The 19,352-nt window shown below is 45.2% G+C and overlaps 1 protein-coding gene across 1 annotated transcript; it reads left to right on the forward strand.

The window, feature by feature from the left end:
* The first annotated feature begins 12,399 nt into the window (after positions 1-12,399).
* On the forward strand, positions 12,400-18,758 carry LOC119388776 (uncharacterized). The gene is made up of 4 exons (XM_037656188.2): positions 12,400-12,503; positions 16,257-16,327; positions 16,761-16,850; positions 18,238-18,758. The coding sequence occupies exons 1-4, from the start codon at positions 12,455-12,457 to the stop codon at positions 18,361-18,363; spliced, it is 336 nt and encodes a 111-aa protein (XP_037512116.1). The 5' UTR covers positions 12,400-12,454; the 3' UTR covers positions 18,364-18,758.
* Positions 18,759-19,352: the final 594 nt, after the last annotated feature.

Consider the following 19,352-nt stretch of genomic DNA (forward strand, 5'->3'; position numbering starts at 1 on the left):
GCTGTTGTGTTGGTATATGGAGTATTTGAGATGTGAATTTTCTTCCCACTAGCGGATGTTCAAGCGCGTTTACATTAAAATATTTCTTCCCTCTATTTGATCGCACAGTCACGTTGCATGATATTTGATATTGTACGAGAACGTCGCAGCGGTGCTTGACATTGCAAGCACAGAAAATACACACAAATTTTGCGCATTTCTAAAAATGCGAATTCACGAAACCCAATCGAAGACGCGAGATCTCCGCGGAGCGTTTGCTTCACACATTCGCGGCATTGAATGCTATTTTACTACTGTTCTTGCTTGGCATCTTTCTAAGATAACTAAGTATCATGTCTATTTTTCTGGTGTTACCTAACAAGAACACGGGCGGTACATTATTGTTATACACTAAATATATGCTACCATGAGCGAACTGCACAAAGTTATCTGAAGTATAGCCTCAATTGTTGTTTTCGCACGTCAAATTTTATTATGCGATGCCAATACCGGGACTCCGTTTTGTCGACCCTGTAGTTATCTTGGCTTTCTGCCGAATAATAATTTCTGTGCTTTTACGTGCCTTAATGAGATGATTATGAGGCACGCCGTAGGGGAGGGCTCTGGAAATTGCGTTATTTTTGTTCCTTAACGTGTATTGACATCGCACAATACACGGGCCTCAAACATTGCGCCTCAATAGAAATGCGACCGTGGTGGCCGGAATCGAACTCACGTCTTTCGGGTCAGCAGCCAAGCCTTGCAACCACAACACCTCCGCGGTGGACGTCTATCTGCTGGTACGTCTCCCATTACGTCACTGAGAACATGTTTTGTAGTGACGTGCTGTGCACCGGTTACGCATCTTAGTATATACGCGAGCATTCATTCAGAATAGACCAATCGCCAATCGTGAGTAACCGAGCATCGCCTTTGTTGTCAATTTTTTATCAATAATCCGATGGACAGTGCTTAATCGCTCTGCTTAGTCGCTCAAACGCAATTGAACAATTGTGCCTTTTGTTAATTACTTCATGATATGAATCGTCATAGAGTCACAAAGAGCACGAGGAGTCATCAAGGAACAAAACGTCACAGTTATCGACTATCCACGACAACACCCATTCACAGCCGTCAATACTCGGAGTATATTCTCGTATAACTATCCACAAATGTGCGTGAGGTTTGCTTGCAGAACAGCGTTGCATAATTAAGGCTATAGGAACCACGAAGTGAAACAGTGCGCTACTAGCTCGGACGACAAGGGGTTGGACAAAACCGTCGGAAGGTACGAGCCATACGATTGATCCCCGCATTAAGCACGCTATGTGTTGCTGGTGACGCTTATAGATCGGCTCTTTTGATAATTGCGGATAGTGCGGAAAACTCCTATACGTGTACTGCACACACAAACCCCCTAGATTATTCTGTACATACAAAATGGGAATTCTGAATGAACATCTGCGTTCCACACGTCTCTTTCTCTGATGGTTTTCACCAAACACAAACGAGTAGTGCTATGGTAGGAGGTATTTGATTGGAGCCGGCTGACCAATGCCAAAAAGCAGCTGCAAGCGTATGAATGAAAAAAACAAACAAACATGGCTGATCCCTCCGCCATAGGAACTGGCATAACACAAAAGTGAAACGTGTCTTCACAGAAGTGCTTATTGTGTAGTGATATATGAGAGCTTGTACAATGTCTGTTAGTGTTTGGCAGCTATAGCACCGTTTGACGTGGATGCACCTATGTTGACGCCTAGTGGCATGTCTCCATCGCGACGACTAACGCCCGTGATCATGATTACACTGTTGTGGTAGCTGAAGTTGTGAACATATATTTGGACACAGCGAATTGTGAATCCTGCGTAAAGATGACATCAACAAGCTCATAATCAACATTGGTTTGCGCACAGTGTGCACTTTCTAGTAATGTGTAACCGACGCCTGTGCTCATGCATACACTACCACATTGCGTTTCAGCAAGACGGGAGGCAGGGGTTCGTAGCTTGAGCCGCAAACGCGTGCTTCCCGCTGGCCTCTGTCTCGCTCCACCAAGGCGCGACATTCGCCCGTCGAAACTGTGTCCTTTCTGCAACGCGTATTGCAGCAGTTTTGTTAGTCGGTGCTCTCGCAATCGAAGCAGTCGGCGGCGGAGAAATCCCGTTGGTGCATGTGGAAGCTGCACTACTCCGATGAGCCGGCGCACGCTAACACGAACGTGACTGCGTCTAAGGTGCCTCGGCGACGCCAGCAGTGTCCCTCGCTGGTATCGAGATGCTTGAAGTATGACCTCCGATATCGCGCGCAATCTCGGAGTAAGCGTGGTTAGGTGTCGATCGTGACGCATTACATCTTTTCACCTCTCATAGACGGCGGCATCGCCCCGCTCCGACCCGCTCCGCCCCGCCTACCTACACCGCCAAGAGAGAGCACTGTGCGAGAGAGAATGTGTGAAAGATATATGGCGCGTTCATGAAGCGTCCAGCATCTGCGAAGATAGCTTAGTCGGTTTAGCGTTGGGCGCTTGCCGTCGCGACTGCAAGGTCGTGGGCTCAATTCCCAGCGGCAGATCTTTATCTCGGTTTTTTCTTTCTCATCCGTTGGCGTACATTTTATCAACGTCATATCCGTAGCGGATGTACCTGGTGGACCCCGGCATAAAACACTTTCGTGTTAAAATTTATTATTGCAAAGGAATTCTCCCGGCGAAGGTGGAGCCCTCAGACTAGGGCTCCTGTGGCCTTTGCCATGTTGCGAGCTCTGTCGATCAGCTCGAGATGTTCTTCAGGCTTTGAGCAGGACATCGCAGCCTCCAACTGCTCCGGTGTTGGTGTGTTGTTTCTTGGCACACCTTTGAGTGTTGGCAGGCCCATGCAACGTGATAAAGCGTTGGGTGTTTCCCGCATAGCGGGCATTTGTTGTCGTATGTAGCCGGATAGATTTTGTTAAGTAGACTGAGATTTGGGTATGTATTAGTCTGCAGCTGTCTCCAGGCAACCGACTGATAAAGCTTCTTGAATTTAGTTTCTGTTTGCCAAGAGGAGTGCTAGTATATATACGCGCGACACTGGCACCAGCATAGGAAGCCAGAATCATGCCTTGGCTCAGCTGCGAAGTTGTATGGACAAAGCGCGACGAACTGTGCACACTGGGCGCCGTCGTTGTAGCGCGCACAAACGCATTGAGCGTTGCTCGTACCTGTATAAATCTATCGCTCATGCGCAGTCGATACCAGAACAGCCCGACGGCATCGTCGGTGCGGATGGCGTGGATCCGCCTCGACAGTGCGCGTTTTATATTGCAATAAAACAGGTAATTTCTGTCTCTTCTTTCCTTGACTTGACTACCTATAACTATTGGCTTTTGAATTGCGTACGTTCATTGCGTCCAGTACGCATCGCTTGCAGGTCACGCTTTTGTTATAGCTGGATCTAATCACCAGGAACATTCTGTGGGAACTGTTCCAGTAACGGAATTATTCTGCTGAGATACAGGAGAGCTGATGGGGCCACCTTTGAAGACTATCACAGCAGTCAGGAACAAGCGAGCCTAAGACACGCTATAGTATACTCTCCCTAAGAGTACACGAGAGGTGGGCACGCACCACAGCACTTCATCTCCTTTCTTAACACAATCTCTTTTAGCCCAAAGAACCACCCCATTTCTAACAAGGTGCTTTTTTATTCATTCATTACAACTGGAATGCGTTCGGCTGCCTATGGTAAATGGTCACGCGTGTGTTTACAAAACATGGGGGATGGCTTTAGAGCACTATTCGCTTTATCGTGGGTGCGCTTCATGTAGCTGTCCCTAAAGAAACTGTACATAAATACGCTGTTTAGAAGAGTTCGTTATATCACAGACGATTAACGCCAATAACAATTCAACAGAACATTTTTGTATTAGACACGCGGTTACGCGAATCACGAAACAGACTGTGTTTGTGCGGCCTTAGAAAAACGAGAAACGAATTGGGGTACTGCGTGTTATACTATGAAAGATCTGTATGCAGCTGTCCCTATGTCTTATCCACGAGTGGCGATGATAGCGTTGCCTTTGCTGGAGTCATATGTCCGTGCTTGAACTTCTCCGTAAGTGTTTAGAAAGAATACTATGTTCTCTCTTGTGGGCTTTCCTTTAAACACACGAACTATTACTTGATCGTTATACGTAAGTGCTGTTAGTTTTATTGGGAAAATGGGAGGCAAGCGAAGTGTGGCGTGTGCGTGCGAGACCTACTGCTTTTCTTTCTTTCTTTCTTTCTTTCTTTCTTTCTTTCTTTCTTTCTTTCTTTCTTTCTTTCTTCTTTCTTCTTTCTTTCTTTCTTTCTTTCTTTCTTTCTTTCTTTCTTTCTTTCTTTCTGTCTTGCTCTCTTTCTTTCCTTCTTTTTTTCTTTCTTTCTCTCTTTCTTTCTTCGGCCCGCAACGTGCTAGGGCGCGTTCCGAGGGACCGAAATAAAGTTTATTCATCCATCTCTTTCTTTCTTTCTTTCTTGCTCTCTTCCTTTCCTTCCTTCTTTCTCTCTTTCTCTCTCTTTCTTTTTTCTTTCTTTCTCTCTCTCTTTCTCTCTCTTTCTTTTTTCTATCTTTCCCTCTCTTTCTTTCTTTCTCTCTTTCTCTCTCTTTCTTTTTTCTATCTTTCCCTCTCTTTCTTTCTCTCTTTCTTTCTTTTTTCCTTTCTTTCTATCTCTTTCTTTCTTTCTTTCTTCTTTCTCTTTTCTTTATTTCTGTCTTGTTCTTTTTCTTTCTTTCTTCTTTTTTCTTTCTTTCTCTTTCTTTCTTTCTTGCTCTCTTTCTTTCCTTTTCTTTCTCTCTTTCTTTCGCTCTTCTCTCTTTTCTCTCTTTTTTTTCTATCTTTTCTCTTTCTTTCTCTCTCTTTTTCTTTCTTCTTTCTATCTTTCCCTCTCTTTCTTCTTTCTCTCTTTCTCTCTCTTTCTTTTTTCTATCTTTCCCTCTCTTCTTTCTTCTCTCTTCCTCTCTTTCTTTTCTATCTTTCCTCTCTTCTTCTCGCTTCTATCATTCTTTCTTTCTCTCTGTCTTTCTTTTCCTTCTTCTTTCTTTCTTTCTGTCTTTTCTCTTTTCTTTATTTCTGTCTTGTTCTTTTTCTTTCTTTCCTTCTTTTTTCTTTCTTTCTCTCTTTCTTTCTTTCTTGCTCTCTTTCTTTCCTTCCTTCTTTCTCTCTTTCTTTCGTTCTTTTTTCTTTCTATTCTCTCTCTCTTTCTCTCTCTTTCTTTTTTCTATCTTCCCTCTCTTTCTTCTTTCTCTCTTTCTCTCTCTTTCTTTTTTCTATCTTTCCCTCTCTTTCTTTCTCTCTTTCTATCATTCTTTCTTTCTCTTTCTTTCTTTTTTCCTTTCTTCTATCTCTTTCTTTCTTTCTTCTTTCTTTCTCTTTTTCTTTATTTCTGTCTTGTTCTTTTTCTTCTTTCCTTCTTTTTTCTTTCTTTCGCTCTTTCTTTCTTCTTGCTTCTTTCTTTCCTTCCTTCTTTCTCTCTTTCTTTCGTTCTTTTTTCTTTCTTTCTCTCTCTCTTTCTCTCTTTCTCTCTCTTTCTTTTTTGTATCTTCCCTCTCTTTCTTTCTTTCTCTCTTTCTCTCTCTTTCTTTTTCTATCTTTCCTCTCTTTCTTTCTCTCTTTCTATCATTCTTTCTTTCTCTCTTTCTTTCTTTTTTCCTTTCTTTCTATCTCTTTCTTCTTCTTTCTTTCTCTTTTTCTTTATTCTGTCTTGTTCTTTTTCTTTTCTTTCCTTCTTTTTCTTTCTTTCTCTCTTTCTTTCTTTCTTGCTCTCTTTCTTTCCTTCCTTCTTTCTCTCTTTCTTTCGTTCTTTTTTCTTTCTTTCTCTCTCTCTTTCTCTCTTTCTCTCTCTTTCTTTTTTCTATCTTTCCCTCTCTTTCTTTCTTTCTCTCTTTCTCTCTCTTCTTTTTTCTATCTTTCCCTCTCTTTCTTTCTCTCTTTCTATCATTCTTTCTTTCTCTCTTTCTTCTTTTTTCCTTCTTTCTATCTCTTTCTTTCTTTATTTCTTTCTCTTTTCTTTATTTCTGTCTTGTTCTTTTTCTTTCTTTCCTTCTTTTTTCTTTCTTTCTCTCTTTCTTTCTTTCTTGCTCTCTTTCTTTCCTTCCTTCTTTCTCTCTTTCTTTCGTTCTTTTTTCTTTCTTTCTCTCTCTCTTCTCTCTTTCTCTCTCTTTCTTTTTTCTATCTTTCCCTCTCTTTCTTTCTTTCTCTCTTTCTCTCTCTTTCTTTTTTGTATCTTTCCCTCTCTTTCTTTCTCTCTTTCTATCATTCTTCTTTCTCTCTTTCTTCTTTTTTCCTTTCTTTCTATCTCTTTCTTTCTTTCTTTCTTCTCTTTTCTTTATTTCTGTCTTGTTCTTTTTCTTTCTTTCCTTCTTTTTTCTTTCTTTCTCTCTTTCTTTCTTTCTTGCTTCTTTCTTTCCTTCCTTCTTTCTCTCTTTCTTTCGTTCTTTTTTCTTTCTTTCTCTCTCTCTTTCTCTCTTTCTCTCTCTTTCTTTTTTCTATCTTTCCCTCTCTTTCTTTCTTTCTCTCTTTCTCTCTCTTTCTTTTTTCTATCTTTCCCTCTCTTTCTTTCTCTCTTTCTATCATTCTTTCTTTCTCTCTTTCTTTCTTTTTTCCTTTCTTTCTATCTCTTTCTTTCTTTCTTTCTTTCTCTTTTTCTTTATTTCTGTCTTGTTCTTTTTCTTTCTTTCCTTCTTTTTTCTTTCTTTCTCTCTTTCTTTCTTTCTTGCTCTCTTTCTTTCCTTCCTTCTTTCTCTCTTTCTCTCTCTTTCTTTTTTCTATCTTTCCCTCTCTTTCTTTCTTTCTCTCTTTCTCTCTCTCTTTCTTTTTTCTATCTTTCCCTCTCTTTCTTTCTTTCTCTCTTTCTCTCTCTTTCTTTTTTCTATCTTTCCCTCTCTTTCTTTCTCTCTTTCTATCATTCTTTCTTTCTCTCTTTCTTTCTTTTTTCCTTTCTTTCTATCTCTTTCTTTCTTTCTTTCTCTTTTTCTTTATTTCTGTCTTGTTCTTTTTCTTTCTTTCCTTCTTTTTTCTTTCTTTCTCTCTTTCTTTCTTTCTTGCTTCTTTCTTTCCTTCCTTCTTTCTCTCTTTCTTTCGTTCTTTCTTTCGTTCTTTTTTCTTTCTTTCTCTCTTTCCTTCTTTCGTTCTTTCTGTCTCTCTTCCTTTCTTTCTTTCGCTCTTTCTTTCTCTTTTTCTCTTTCTCTCTTTTTTCTATCTTTCCCTCTCTTTCTTTCTCTCTTTCTATCATTCTTTCTTTTTCCTTTCTTTCTATCTCTTTCTTTCTCCCTTCCTTTCTCCCTTGCTTTCTTTCTTCTTTCTTTTCTTTCTTTCTTTCTTTCTTTCTTTCTTTCTTTCTTTCTTTCTTTCTTTCTGTGACATTGGGCAATCCTCCCTCATAACTGTTTCCTTCCTCCATGCCGGGAATTAGCCTTCATCCACGTGCTCAGCAGCGCGACACTTCAGTTGCTACAGGCAACAACGACGGTCATGCGTTCATATCCAGGCCAGGACGATGTGTGGCAACGTAGAATGACAAGTGGCCTCGATGAAACATCATGTTGCCGTATGAGAATCGGCTGACCGCCTACAAGCCTACGATAGACAGAGCATATCAGTTATTGGAAAAGGGCGCATAAAGTTCGCATGGGACCGGCGCGCCTTCGGAGGCCGCATTTCTGTACGCTCGCCGGTGCCGGCTTTTGCGCGTACGACGCCGCAACAGAAATTTGTGAGTCACAAAATCGTTGCTTAAAAATGAGCCCAGCTTGCACTAAGTCGCGCAAGGCTGGGTCACAGCAAAGCTGGTGGGCACCTAGCTGGTCCTGGCTTGGCTAGCCTTTTACCCTCTCACGTGTCTCTTTCCCACCCCTTGCTGTACAATGCTTATACATGGCTATGCTTGCTCTCTTTGTTCTTTAAATCTTTTAAGTGCGAATGCACTTTATAAGCGACCCTGAATCCGCCGTCCCATAGCAACGGCGCGAGGAGCGGAGAGGAGCGTCTGTAGCAACGGCGCAGCGACGTCACGCCCCACGTGACTGCGCGCGCTCCGCCCTCCGCTCCGTGGCTGCGCGCGCCCCGCGCATTGCCTGTGGTGATGAAGGCCGGCGGCGAGACGCCGAACGAAAGCGTGCGAAGCGAGCCGAGCACCCCGAAGCCGATCTGGCGCGGGGACGCGCGATGCGTGAGCGAGCGCGGGCCCTCGAATTCGATCGGCCGGACGCGCGCTTCAAGCGAGACTTCCTGGACCGCAGCTTCGGATATAGCTGCGCGGTGTGCGATCGACTGTGGTTCGACAACAACCTGAGCCCCATCTCGGGCGTGCGCAACGCCGCCAACAAGTTGAACGCGTTGCGGGTTCTTTGGAACGATTTCGGAAGACAGATCATCATCTGTAGAAGGGTACGCATTTGGGCTGGTTGGTTCATGATTACGGGTGAGAAACAGCGCTAAAAAGACGGGACAAGAAAGGACACGAGACGACGGCGCGCCGTCGTCTCGTGTCCTTTCTTGTCCCGTCTTTTTAGCGCTGTTTCTCACCCGAGATCATCATCATCAGTAAAAGTGCTTTGCACTTAAAAACGGCCAGACCTCCGTGGGTCGGCTGGCGCGTGCTCTCTCGCTGCCGTCTCCTTCGCTCGGCTCTGCAGTTTAGTCGCGCGCGCCCCCTCATAGCATCACCCCGTGCTTCGCACTTCCTCATACTCCCCTTCGGGGAAATGCGGGTTTTTTTTTTGTTTGAGTTTGTATTTCTATCACTTTCTCTATATACGCATTTTTTTCTCTGTCTTTCCAGCTTTTTCTCTCCTTCTTCCCATTCTTTCTACCTCTCTCTCTGTACTCGTCGCCCCTCCTCCTTTCCCTCGTCCGCACCCTCACATCTGTCCTCCTCACCCTCACTTCCCTCCCACCCCTTTCTATACTATACAATACAAGGCTATGCTATGCTCGGCTAGCGTGCCTGGATAGACGAGTGGTTAGGACGCTCGCCTTCGGATCGCGGGGACGCGGGTTCGAGTCCCTCCTCGACGAGAAATTTTTTTCGCGAAGAATTTCTGTCCTTTTCTAATTTCTTCATCTCTTTCTCTCTCTGTATTAGTTCTCTCGCCCATCAAAGGTATTGCATCCCACGCCGGACGAATCGGCGCACGTGTCCTGGGAGCGAAGCAGAAGAGGAAAAAGAGGACGAAGAGAGAGCGTGCCGCTTCATGATGATTATTGTTTTATATCTACGACACGCCGCAAACCTCAACCATAACAGCTCTGCTGTAAAAAAAAAAACCGAGGCAAATCAGAGTATACTATCGATACACTATCATGGGACAAAACTAGGCTGTCTCTATGAGCGAAAACGATGCACATGGCCGAAAAACAAAAACTTAGAACACCGGCACAGACGCGTTAAAAAATAAAGAACGGTCGACTAATTTAGTGCACTGCGTACAAACACAGACCCTGGACGGCTTCCGGTTTCGTGCACTGACGTAGCATGGCGGGGAACAAAAGCCTTGGCGGGTAGCCCGCAGATTTTCAACACTTCTCACCCTGTGCCTAGCCAAATCTTTTAAGTAAAGATGCTTCTAATCTATACCCAACATCATAAGAGTTAGTTCTGAACTCAGTGTGCGCCTTCCTTTTATCTGAAGGCGGAAAAGGGGTCTTTCCTGACTCTGAGATAACTTAAAAAACGCGCTTTCCGCTTCGGTGTTAGAGAGTGATAAATGAAGAACCGGAAGTTTCTTGGAGTACAACACGTGCTGCTACTATCGCAGCGTTGAAACCCTCTATAGGAGAAACTGACCCCCCCAAAAACGAATTTTTTTACGCTCAGCGAGAATACAAGGCCACCTGAGAAATGTTGTGCCCAGAGCTCCCTCATTTGTGCTCCGGGTCGAAGTTGCACTTCCTTGTGTATATCCCATGGGTCTTCTTTGGCAGTGCAAACTGCTAAAAAGAAGCGCAATTAACATTGTTAGCAGATTAAGTCCTTTAAGCTAATATCTAGGATAATAAGCTCGCTAAACAAATGGGAGTAATGTAGAGACGAAAAAAATCACAGCATATCCACGGAGTGAATGATGATGAGTGGGCGATGCTGCGGAGGTTCATCGGTAAACTGTGAATCTTCCGTGAATTCTGCCCAGTACATCATCACCGACGTGAGATCGGGCGCGTTTATACTAAAGGTTCGATGAGTTATGACGACTTGCAGCTCACTTTAATTTTACATGTACGCTGTGAATTTTCATTGTTTAGAAAACCATTGCTTTAGAAAACATCTGGCGTCTTTCGTTAAGCAGCTGGCGTCTTTTCGTTTTGCTTTAGAAACATCTGGCGTTCTTTCGTTTTGCTTTTAGAAAACATCTGGCGTCTTTCGTTGGTTTATTTCATCAATCAACGGCGTTTTGAACAAAATTTTTATTGTTTAATCACGCACAGGAGAAATCTCACCAGGCACTACCTTGGAGGTAAACAATGGCTGCTAATGGGAATGAGAGACAGAAGAAGTCGGCTTTTAGCTAACACTTACACTTCTACTTCTACTAACGTTTCCTACTGGAACATGCCAATGACTGTTAATGGGGAATGAGATACAGAAGAATTCGGCTTTTAGTTAACGCGCACGCTGCGAATTTTTTATTGTTCAACAACGCACAGGAAAAATCTCCCACCGGCACCACCTTGGAGGTCAAAGCGTAAGACTGGTTACGCACTACGACTACTACGACTACGAGGGACGAACGGGTGCCGCCTTAAGGTGCTTCGCCCCTAAAACAGGGTTCTCTAAAAACCTGCTGTTTTACGTGCCGAAACAATATGATTATGAGGTACGAGGTAGAAGAGGACTACGGATTAACTTAGATCTCTTGGTGTTCTTTAATGTCCACTTAGTTCGGACCAACGAGGTTAACCTCCTTGGTTCGGACCACAAGGATGTTTCTGCATTCCGGTTCCACCAAAATGCAGCCGACGTGACCGGGAATCGAACCCACATCTTTGTACTTGGCTGCGGACTGCTAACGACTACATCTGTACGGCGCGTAGAGTTCTCTAAGCAACACTTTATATAGGAAACTGTGTTAAAAACAACACGGCGTGAGAAACGGATCAGAAGATGTGCGTTGAGTGAAGGGAGAACGGAAGAGAAGGGGTTATAATGACAACTGCCGTACAGCAGCGTGGACGGCTTGTCCTTTTCAGGGTGAACAGGCAGTGCCATACAATTATGCCATGAGAGAGCTGAAGCCGTATATGTGTGAACGAGCGGACAGTAATTGCGGTAACTGCGTTTCATTATGGAGCTCCTCACGTATTCTAGGAATGTTGCTTGGGTCTGCCTCACACGGGCTGTTGGCGCTCCGTGAAACGCTATGTCATTAGGCGATGTCATCAGTTGACGTCACTTCAGGCAATCAGAGTTAAGCACACGCACGCACGCACGCACGCACGCACACCACACACACACACACACACACACACACACACACACACACACACACGCACGCACGCAAGCACGCACGCACGCACTTGCTTAGTGCCTGCGTTTACCCGTCCACTTCATGCTGCCTTCAGCTCAAACGAAAGTGACAGACCCACCAAATAACATATTAAATCACGACACATCGTGCAGGTAAACATTCCCACAAAACAAATATGTTTACGTCATCAAGTATCTACAACGACGTCGCACGCACCACGTGCTGCTCACGCAGTGATTACGGTCGCATACACGCAACATAAACGTTGCCCCGTTTCCGCAATAACGCCTCGGGATATACTTCAACGCGGATTACAGCACGCACGTCCTGCCGCGTAATATGGACTCATCGACGGACTTTGACGTCACTCCGAAAATAATAAAATACCTTGCAAAATGCTGATTGGAAATAGGTTCTGGGCAGCCTCTGTATCGCTTCATGATGTATGCGCTGAGGACTGCTGACGTAATCGCGAGAACACGGTGGCAATAGCCCCGAGGGAGGTGTTTCTTGGCAAAATATATATAGGTATATATAACGCCTCCCTTGACCCCTTTGATTTTCACTGCTGTCCCCCCTCCCCCCTCCTGGCATCTTCTTTGTCTCTGTCATTTGCTACCACCATTTCTCTTAATCGAGACGCGTCACGATTCGCGACTAATTCCAAGACTACCTGCTGCTTAGCGCCACCCGACCAAGGTCGTCCTAATGTATTGCTGCCAGGCTGTTAACTCTACCGTGTTGGCGCTTTGCCCTGGAGGGAATCCCACCGTTCCCGGCTCATTCGTGTACACATTTAGTTCGAAACGCTCTCGATATAGACGTCAATGCATATGAGAGGAGAGGGAGTTTATACACCCCTAGTCGGGGCCCAACCGTTCACATTTAACGCTCGCTTTTTGGAGCTGCAAGCCGCATCGCGTGCACGCGGACACTATATAAAGTTTGTCGATCGTTAAAACATATTCTTCCGATAAGTACCACCACTTGTAATGACAATGAGGACGTCGCTAGCGTTCGTCGCCGTCGTGGTTATTATGGGTAAGTGGCTGTTCTTTGTAGTTTGCGTAGGACTGCCGGTGCACAGCTTACCAACAGAGATTAGTTTCGATGGAAGGAAGAGCACATGAATGCCTTCGTTAATAATAATAATAATATGTGGAGTTTAACGTCCCAAAACCGCGATATGATTATGAGAGACGCCGTAATGGAGGGCTCCGAAAATTTTGACCACCTGGCAGGCACGTAGCCAGGATTTTCTTTCGGGGGGAGGCCCAAGGCCTAATTATTCGAAAGAAAGTCTTTTCATGGCAAAAAGAAAAAAAATTGCCCGGGAACATAAAAGGCTGGACGAATTTCGGGGGGGGGGGGGCCGGGCCCCCCGGGCCCCCCCTTGCCTACGTGCCTGCCACCTGGGGTTCTTTAACGTGCACCTAAATCTAAGTATACGGGCCTCAAAAATTTTCGCCTCCATCGAAAATGCAGCCGCCGCGACCGGGATGTGGATGCCTTGATTGTCGCTAGTGTTAATATCTAGAATCAATAAGCCATTTACGTGCATACAAGTGTGCACAGCGATTAATACGCTCTGCACCCTCGCAAAGAAATGACTAAGCCTACGTACGACGTGATTGATTAAGAACATAGCGCTAAAATTTGGTAGTAGTGACACTCTTGCTCCCACAAGTCATCGCATGGTGACAATCGACACAACTGTCACTCCATTGTACTGGATTTCTTTCTTGCGAATTCTTTGAGGAGATTACGCTTCTTTGTTTTTTATTGCGACATAGACTTGCCCTTAAGGCATACTATTTTGTGTGTATATGTGTATTAGATGTGCGCCGTTAGGCCGGTGTTGTGTATGAAGTGAAGCAGTGTCTTGTGGAATCTGTTGTCATGTATCCAGCGGTCCTAACTGGTCGTGTCACTGTAGTGAAGGCCGGCTTGCAGGAGACGACGGGAGCGTTCCGACTGTAACCCTTGGCATGTCCATATAAGGTGGTATGCATCTGCTTGCATCACTGGAATAGAGTAGTACGGATACGTGGCACCCACTGGTAAATGCGACCAGTTCCACGTTGAGATGACAGTCGGCGTAAGGGCCACCCCTGCCGGAAGCCTCCTAAGCACAACTTCATCCGCCCTAGTAAAGCGAAAGGATAGGGAGCAGACACACGGAGGGATAAGAGCGCGTTTACCCTGTCTGAGAACATTTTGCTGGGCTCATAGTGATTTGAGGGGAATAGATGGAAGATCTGTATTAGGAAGGCAGTGTGCCTGCTAGTCAGCATCAATTTTAGGGGCGAAGCTCCTTAAAGGGACACTAAAGGCAAATATTAAGTCAACGTTGATTGTTGAAATAGCGGTCCAGAAATCTCGTAATGCTGCTTTTGTGCCAAGGAAGTGCTTATTTTGAAATAAAATCACGTTTTTAGTGGTCCGCATTGCGTTAGCGCGCTTCAAATCTCCCGCCTGAAATTACGACTCTCCTACGTCACTGCTGCCGTGCCCAACGTTGCCCGCTTTTACTGCGCGGCCGCCGACACTAGTGGCAGCCGAGCGGAAGTAGCGGGACCCACAGTAGCAACAACGGCGCTGCGGCAAGGACTTGCTCGGATGGGCACATTCAAAGCCGTCACCAAGTTGCGGTTGGTCTCGTAATCCTCAGTACGAAAGTGCAGCGAGCACAGACGCAGAGGTTTTGACTGTTTAGCACACTGGCGCAATGGCATGACACTAAGCCACTTCGAGCGTAAGGGTTCATTCTGCGGCACCCAGTGAAAAGACACACCGGTTTCTTTGCTGCAGCACTGGCGTTGTGCACCATTCGGGCATCCGGCAATATCACACGCATGCGGCATTTTGTCAAACTTTCTGTCAGAGCGACTTTCACGAGCGCGCAAAACACGCACGGCAGTACGCGATCCCGAAACTACCACTGAGACGGGCGAGGCACAGTTCGGCGAAAACGGAACTTTTAACCACGCGCGCCGTTCCCCATGGCAACGCCACGGAGGTTTTTGTTTTCCATGAATCAAGCGGAAACGAACAAACAGCATTTTATTACGTCTTTTGATGCTCGGAATGTTCTTTTTTTACTGCTGCTAGTTTGATTACTAGTGATTTATTGTAGGCCGACTTCCCTACGTCATCGGGATCACTTCGAAAATGTCCCACTCGTGGCGCTCATCATGTGATACATTTAGCTTAATTTCTCGGTAAGTAGGGCACTGCTGTTGATAATATTGCCATTTTAGAAGTTGTCATACATTGGGCTTTCACTCTGACATAAATTGTTATTTGCCTTTAGTGTCCCTTTAAGGCGGCACCCGTTCGTTTCTCGTAGTCGTTGTAGTAGTGGTAGTAGTAGTGCGTAACCAGTCGTAACACTTTTGACCTCCAAGGTGGTGCCGGTGGGAGATTTTTCCTGTGCGTTGTTGAAAAATGAAAAATTCGCAGCGTGCGCGTTAACTAAAAGCCGAATTCTTCTGTCTCTCATTCCCCATTAGCAGCCATTGGCATGTTCCAGTAGGAAACGTTAGTAGAAGTAGAAGTGTAAGTGTTAGCTAAAAGCCGACTTCTTCTGTCTCTCATTCCCATTAGCAGCCATTGTTTACCTCCAAGGTAGTGCCTGATGAGATTTCTCCTGTGCGTGATTAAACAATAAAAATTTTGTTCAAAACGCCGTTGATTGATGAAATAAACCAACGAAAGACGCCAGATGTTTTGTAAAAGCAAAACGAAAGAACGCCAGATGTTTCTAAAGCAAAACGAAAAGACGCCAGCTGCTTAACGAAAGACGCCAGATGCTTTCTAAAGCAATGGTTTTCTAAACAATGAAAATTCACAGCGTACATGTAAAATTAAAGTGAGCTGCAAGTCGTCATAACTCCAATAACTCAACGAACCTTTAGTATAAACGCGCCCGATCTCACGTCGGTGATGATGTACTGGGCAGAATTCACGGAAGATTCACGGTTTACCGATGAACCTCCGCAGCTTCGCCCACTCATCATCATTCACTCCGTGGATATGCTGTGATTTTTTTGTGAGGGTTCGCAGCATGGCCTTGAATCCAGTGCACCCTGACGCAAGCAGCCGTATTACGATTCACGGTGTGTATCGCCTCGCAGATTTCCATCGCCTTGTGAACTTTCTTGAGTTCCTGGATAGCCGCTAAAGAATCAGTGAATATGTCAAGTTGCTTGATTGTAGGTAGCTTAGAGGCGGCATCTCGCAGTGCGCCATGGATGGCTTGAGCTTCCGTTACTAGAGAACTGGCTTCCGTAGATAAACAACGCTGGTAACCACCGATGAAATTGTTTCTGCTTAGGTGACTCATTGTGTCGTTTCGGCCTTTCCGAAAACTTTTATTTCGTGAGAATAGAATGCGAGAAGCCATATATGTCCCGTTATACCGTGTCAGGCAATCGGCATGTGGCGTAGAATACCTTATAAAAGAAAAAGTAAACATTTCCGAAGTCTGCTACCAGTAAAAAAATACTCGTGATTTCACATCCCTCCAAGTAAACGAGCTTGCGTTCTCGAAGTGGTTGTTAGTAAATGAATGCCTGGATCGCACAAACAAGGAGAATGCGTTGCCCTCATGGGTGCTAGTCTCTTCATTGCAATCACCAGTTTCTAATTGGTACGAACAAGTTTAGATGAATCGTGATGGGAAAACAACACGAAATGCAGTAAGACGGTAACGGGCAACTCTTTGGCGCAAACTGGTTGCTGGATTCGGCCCCTGATGCTTAGTCCAATGATTGAAGGCTGGCAAATGCGCAGGTGTGTTTGCCGAGCTGACTACCGCCATGATCACGACAGACCCGGCATGCCACCGCTTACGAACAAAGGTGGTAAGTATAACGACAATCTTGTTTTTCTTTCACGTTGTGCGCACAGTATTGCAAACTCTGCCGGCTCAGCACTGCTGTTTTTTTTCTTCACAATTGTTTATTACTGTCGAAGCATGGCATACCAGGTATTCGTATTCAGGTTAGCGTCTAACGAATTGGAAGTTATCGTCCGCCCCCCTCCTCCCCCCCCCCCCAAATGTTTTTCGCCTGCGTACCTTCGCCCCCACGTACCCCTCTTCTTTCCTGTCGCCCCTTTCAATAAAAAAATTCTGGCGCCGCCCTTGTGAAGTTAATGCTGTGACAAAGTCTGCGGTAAGTTCCCCCTCCCCCCTTCCCCGGCTGACGTGTCGGCGTGTAGAAATTTGTCGGTGCTGTGGAAGAAACTGTTCAGTACAGAATTTCATGACTAACTGTTACTGCGCCACTTTCGCAGGATAAAGTGCGCAGGTTCTGCGTCTACCTGTGCCACATGCCTGAAGGCGACGTGAGGATGGGATTGGAGGAAGATGGCACACCTTGCAAGGTAAGAGCTGTGACTCAGCGCTCCTGTCGCGGTAACGACTCCAAAGCGCGTCTAGTAGTCAGACAACATAATGTTCGCAGGGGTCTTACACGTTCCTTGACGGCTTGCGAGCAACGCGCGACTGCATGCGTTGTATCGCTCAAATGCGCTTTGAGCGCTCAAAACGCTCAAAAGTGCGTCAAATGCGCTTACGTTACCAGCCTTAAGTAGCTGTCGTTTTTCCGACGTAACAGAACATAAACGCTTGCACCAGGGGCGTAGCCAGAGGGGGGGGGGGGGGGGCTGGGGGGAGGGTTCAACCCCTCCGCCTCCGGAGTTTCTCAATTTTGCTTGCGTATATATGCACGCACACATATAAACACACGCACAAACATACATAAAGTATGACTGAACCCCCCCCCCCCCCGAAAAGGATTTCTGGCTGCGCCTCTGGCTTACACTATCATTGTTGAAACGGATTAGGATAACTGCCGCGTTTACTTATGTAAACAGAGAGCAATGGTTGCAAAAGAAATATCGAATAAGAAACATGCGCGTCCTTTTCGAATACACAAGTTACACCAGGCGTAATTTGTTACAATTGTCGCCTCTTGACGCTCGGTCGATGGTTGAATTCACACATCTATTACGATTTTCAAGTAAAAGGGCGGGAGGATGATTACACGGTCACGCATTGCGTAACACTACCGGTCTTTTGTTGTTTCGTTATTGAAAAAGAATAGAAGAAATAAATTTAGTCACCTGTGACAGTGTTGGTGGCTGTTTTTCATGTAGTGTTAATAAAGAACTTCGTAGATGCGAAAAATGTTTAACGAAGTTAGCTGGTGACTACAAAGGGACCACGCATTCAGTGTTAGGCACATTAACACACAGAGACAGAAGCGAAGACGTATTCGAGGCTGCTATGCGGTCCACGTCAAACAGACGCACGGAATGACCTTTTCGATCAACCATAGGACGTCGAACGTACGGCGAAACGGTTATTCTTTTCGGATAACTTGAGTTGATCGGGCAGGTTGGTGACTGAACGACGACGACAACAATAACTACAAAAAAAGTCTGCCTTTTCTGCTATTCTGCATGCAACCGACGCCGCAGCACGCACGCCATATTTGTAACTTCTTAGGTAAATTGTGTGTCTACGCTCTAAACTCGGGTTCATCAGTGAACGAATAACATAATATTTCGAAGGTATCATGGACATGTATGCATGCTTGCTTGCGCCCATGACGGTGAAGCAACATTTTATTCTTCTTCATTCCTTCAAAAAACAAAGAGGAGTCTGAGTACTTTACATTTTACTCTTTTCTTTTCATGGAGGTAGCGCCAACTTGTTAACGCAACACACCTCTTACACCATGTTTTATTGTTTGTTTATTTCTTCCAGTCCTTGATCCACGAAGGCGTCTGTAGGAGGGGCCGGTGTCGCATGTCCAAACCCAGGAAGTCGTTGCCTCCCAAAGGCAACGACGACGGTGTCGCAGAGGAAAGCCCGCAGTCGACATTGGATTGATACTACACGGAAGGACGCTACACAAGTGATACTACACGAGTGTGATGTTACACGAGACTGATGCCACACGAGAGTGATACTGCACAAGAGTGATGTTACACGAGAGTGATGCTACACGATGGCGACATTACACGAGAGTGATACTAGACGGGAGTGATAGAACACGAGAGTGATACTGCACGAGAGTGACACTACACGAAAGTGGCTTGACTACACAAGAATCTCGAGCCATTTGTGGTAGACACAGTTACAGCCACCGATGATGCGCTACAACTTGGCGAATTGCACTTAGCAGCTGAGGCGACATAATACATTGCCAACCACCTACGTTTTTAAGGAGACTTTTACGGCAGCACTGAAATAGAATACATCCGTGCTGCGATGAGAATCAATACCTGAAGCGGCATAATGTATTAGGCACAGGATGTCGAGCTCGGCTACAGTCGCTGTCTGTTGAGGTGACGTGCTACAAGGCCAACAAGAAATATTCGTAAAAGGACTTTCCGTTAAACGCTCGCTACACCGGCGCAAAAAAAAAAACAATGAAAAAGAAAACACCGGGTCGAAAGCAACGTGCGTAATAGCGGAGCTTTACTAAAGTGTTACTACAGGAATTGATGGGCTAGAGAAGGTGGGCGTGACATCGTGAGCACTCGTGTGCTTTGAGATGATACAATTTATGACAAAGCTATAATAACGACAGCCTTATTCTGAATCCACATGTTAGGAAATGGAAGTGCGTATGGCGACAATATACGCATAGTTTACGGCAATCTCAAGTGCGATCGGCAAAAGAAAAATCTTGCAGTGTATGTAATATTTTTATGTTTGGCGCTTTGGTTCCGGAGTAATTTGTCGTAAGAGCGTAATTTATTTTCTATATTGCTTGGCTACGATTATGGGTTTTGTCGCGTTTTGTGAATTATGAATGACACACGTAATAAAGACGTTTCCAGCCAATCAAAAGCAGTTGCAACCTCTCATGCGGG

Source organism: Rhipicephalus sanguineus, chromosome 4 (assembly GCF_013339695.2).
Source record: "Rhipicephalus sanguineus isolate Rsan-2018 chromosome 4, BIME_Rsan_1.4, whole genome shotgun sequence".
Taxonomy (NCBI): Eukaryota; Metazoa; Arthropoda; class Arachnida; order Ixodida; family Ixodidae; genus Rhipicephalus; species Rhipicephalus sanguineus.

What these genes read in the sequence shown, in the direction of transcription:
- LOC119388776 (XM_037656188.2), top strand. Translation starts at nt 12,455, where the DNA reads ATGACAATGAGGACGTCGCTAGCGTTCGTCGCCGTCGTGGTTATTATG. An exon ending in CGCCGTCGTGGTTATTATGG is followed by an intron (nt 12,504 to 16,256) that starts GTAAGTGGCTGT and finishes GCAAATGCGCAG; the next exon opens with GTGTGTTTGCCGAGCTGACT. An exon ending in ACCGCTTACGAACAAAGGTG is followed by an intron (nt 16,328 to 16,760) that starts GTAAGTATAACG and finishes CCACTTTCGCAG; the next exon opens with GATAAAGTGCGCAGGTTCTG.